General features: G+C 40.4%; 1 protein-coding gene across 1 annotated transcript in view; it reads left to right on the top strand.

The window, feature by feature from the left end:
• The window catches only part of FBXO9 (F-box protein 9), a 28,581-nt gene extending 27,149 nt beyond the window's left edge, over window positions 1–1,432 (top strand). Inside the window, exon 12 of the mRNA XM_006763192.2 lies at window positions 826–1,432. Coding sequence (XP_006763255.1) covers window positions 826–934 — 109 coding nt within the window. The 3' untranslated portion in view covers window positions 935–1,432. The remainder of the gene's footprint in view (window positions 1–825) is intronic.
• The last annotated feature ends 2,482 nt before the right edge of the window (window positions 1,433–3,914 follow it).

Raw genomic sequence — 3,914 nt, forward strand, 5'->3', positions numbered from 1 at the left:
AGGCAACTGAGCCCTAACCGGTTTGGCTCAGTGGATAGAGCATCGGCCTGTGGACTGAAAGGTCCCAGGTTCGATTCCAGTCAAGGGCATATACCTTGGTTGCGGGCACATCCCCAGTAGGAGGCGTGCAGGAGGCAGCTGATCGATGTTTCTCTTTCATCGATGTTTCTAAATCTCTATCCCTCTCCCTTCCTCACTGTAAAAATTCAATAAAATATATTTTTTTAAAAATTCTATTCTAGGATAATTCATTCTAAATTACATTTTAACAGTAGCCTTAAAACGTCTATTGCTTTTGACTTAGAAATTCTACTCTTTAGAACATGTCCAAAGGACATAATAAAAAATAACACATGTTTAATTGCCCAGTGCTGAAAATAACCTATATCTCTAACAAAAGGGGAATTATTAAGTAAATTGTGGTACAAGCAGACAGAGAAATATTATGCAGCCACTAAAAATGACTTCTGAATAGTATTTAATGATGTTAGGAAATGCATGTCATGATGTTAAATGAAAAAAGCATGATCACTAATAGAGTGTGATCTCAATAGGAAAACTTGATAGGTTGATGTGTGTAGAAGAAACACTGGAAAAAAGTGTTTTGTATTGCTGTATCTGAGTGATAGAATTATGAGTGACTTCTTTTTGGTACTTTTCTAAATTTTAAAAATTTTCAACAATGAGCCTATATTTAAAATTTATTGAGCTATATTTAAAAAATTTGAAGGCTAAAATATAAAATAACCCCCCTCTAGAAATATGCAAGGATTTTAAATGAATTGAAATTTCCTGGTAACTTGTAATTTTGTGCATTCTTTCTAGGTCAACTGGTGAGACTGCAGTCACTGCTTTTGAGATTGACAAGATGTATACCCCCTTGTTCTTTGGCCGAGTGAGGAGCTACACTGCTTTCTCAGAGAGGCCCCTGTAGAGCCTCGCGCCCAGTCCTCTGTCAGTGTTGCATGAACGAAAGCATATAGTGCAAAAGAGCACCTAAGTTATAAATGTATATACATATATATATATATCTGGAATTGGAACTTATTTTACATTGTTGGAGTTCTTTTAAGAAGAGTATAAATTGATTATTATTATTATTTTTAATTTAAAGGGATAGTTGATTCTTGGGGTGTTTTGTTTTAAAATGAAGAAGTTGATATTAGACGTTGTTTAAACACATTTATGTTGTGAAAAACCTTAATATGAGCTTTAAATCATGCCCTTTTTCAAGCAGATTTCTGTCACATCAGTCTGCTGCCTGGTTGTTCCACTACTATTCAAGTGGTCAGGGAAAAGCTGTACTGGATAAGTGTTTCTTTCACGCATGGCATACTGTCTACACTAAATGCTCAAAATGTGAAAACCAGTTCTGGATTTGTTTGAAACAGTTTGACCCATAGAGGTTTTAAATAAATGTTTCTTTCAAGAACCTGGATTTGGATGGCCTCTTTTAAACATCAGAATAATAAACAGTCCCAGGGTAGCCAGCAAAGGCTTAGGAATCACTGCCTCATTTCGTCGTTGGTTTTTATATGCAGCCATAGGCTAGAGCTGTCTGTACTCTGACCTCATCCATTAAGTGAGAAAGAATGAATCTCTCAGCACTGGAAGACTTCAACAAGATCAAACAGCCATCTTCATTCTTAAAAGAACAGGGAGGATCATGTAAACCCAGGCTAACTTTTTCCAGAACTAAGGCTGGGAGAGAGCTAGCCATCAAGTAAACTACGTTACCTCCCTAGTAACAATACTAGTAGAATTTCAGAGTTTGTGTCTGGCAGTCCTACCAGATTCAGATTTCTTTTTGTGATTCAAATATAGCTAGAGTCAGTACTCAGTATTTTCAGAAATCAATATGTGCAGCCACAGTTGCTTTCATATTGATGTTAAAAGGCACTTCATACATCCTTACAATGCAGTATGGGATAGGCCAGTGGTCGGCAAACTCAGTAGTCAACAGAGCCAAATATCAACAGTACAACAATTGAAATTTCTTTTGAGAGCCAAATTTTTTAAACTTAAACTATATAGGTAGGTACATTGTTATTAACTTAATTAGGGTACTCCTGAGGCTTAGGAAGAGCCACACTCAAGGGGTCAAAGAGCCGCATGTGGCTTGCGAGCCGCAGTTTGCCGACCACAGGGATAGGCCTTTTAAAAAGCCAATACATGCCGAAACCGGTTTGGCTCAGTGGATAGAGCGTCGACCTGCGGACTGAGGGGTCCCGGGTTCGATTCCGGTCAAGGGCATATACCTCAGTTGCGGGCACATCCCCAATAGGGGCTATGCAGGAGGCAGCTGGTCAATGTTTCTCTCTCATCAATATTTCTCCCTATCCTTCTCCCTTCCTCTCTTTGGCCCCTTCAGTGTGGCTCTTCCACAAAATGCCACATGTGGGCACACATGTACAGTGCGATTGAAACTTCGTGGCCCATGTTTAGGTTGCTTAAGGCTTAGGAAGAGCCACACTCAAGGGGTCAAAGAGCCGCATGTGGCTTACGAGCCACAGTTTGCCGACCACACGGATAGGCCTTTTAAAAAGCCAATAAATGCCGAAACCGGTTTTGCTCAGTGGATAGAGCGTCGGCCTGCGGACTGAAAGGTCCCAGGTTCGATTCCGGTCAAGGGCATGTACCTTGGTTGCGGGCACATCCCCAGTGGGAGATGTGCAGGAGGCAGCTGATTGATGTTTCTCTCTCATCGATGTTTCTAACTCTCTATCTCTCTCCCTTCCTCTCTGTAAAAAAAAAAAAAAAGCCAATACATGCCCAGCCAGTGTGGCTCAGTGGTTGCAGTCACAGTTCTATTCCCGGTCAGGGCATGTGCCTGGGTTTTGGGCTCAATCCCCAGTAGGGGGCATGCAGGAGGCATCCGATCAAGGATTTTCATCACAGATGTTTCTATCCCTTCCTCCCTCTCCATTTTTCACAAATCAACAAGAACATTTTAAATAAATACATAGCCAATACATGTTATGTTAAAGATGAAAATTAAGCATGTTTAGTTTGGGTGGGTACAGAAAGGAGAGAGTTCCACTGAGGTTGGCTCTTTGCAGCAATCCAATGTGACATGTTCCTCGAATTAGAAAAGAGGAAGATGAGACGTGCCTAAGATAAGGCAGCTCTTCATGACATAACTATTAGTTTTGATACACAAGTTAATAAAACAACTGATTAGGACATAGTCAAATATAGCGAGAAAAGTATTCCTAAGGAAAGTGGAATTTGAAGATCCTGTTGATTTGCCACCTGTCCTAGATTAATGACCTGTGGCTGACAGCCAGTGGGTACAGAGTCCAAAGGGTCCTTTGTGACCACTAAAGCAACTTTCACTTATTTCACTTGGAGAGCTGAAAATAAATTTTTTTAGCTGACATTTTTTTGGTATATTTAAATTTTTAATACAAAAGCAATATATTTTTATTGTGAGAATATTAGAATATGCAATGATTAAAAAAATAAAATAGCTGTAACTGGTTTGGCTCAGTGGATAGAGCATCGGCCTGTGGACTGAAAGGTCCCAGGTTCGATGCCGGTCAAGGGCATGTACCTTGGTTGTAGGCACATCCCCAGTAGGAGGTGTGCACGAGGCAGCTGATCGGTGTTTCGCTCTCATTGATGTTTCTAACTCTCTATCCTTCTCCCTTCCTCTCTATAAAAAATTGATAAAAATAAAATAGTCCTAACACCCAAAAGAGCAAATCAACTCAGCTGACCTCCAACTGGCAGTAAAGCAGCACACTAATACGTTAAGACCAGCAAGAAGGATCCCTCATCAGCCCTGGGACTAAAATAAAATAATCCTAACACCCAAAAGAGCAAATCAACTCAGCTTAACTCCAACTGGCAGTAAAGCAGCACACTGATACGTTAAGACGCAGCAAGAAGGATCCCTCATCAGCCCTGGGACT

Source organism: Myotis davidii, unplaced genomic scaffold, assembly GCF_000327345.1.
Source record: "Myotis davidii unplaced genomic scaffold, ASM32734v1 scaffold1497, whole genome shotgun sequence".
NCBI lineage: Eukaryota > Metazoa > Chordata > Mammalia > Chiroptera > Vespertilionidae > Myotis > Myotis davidii.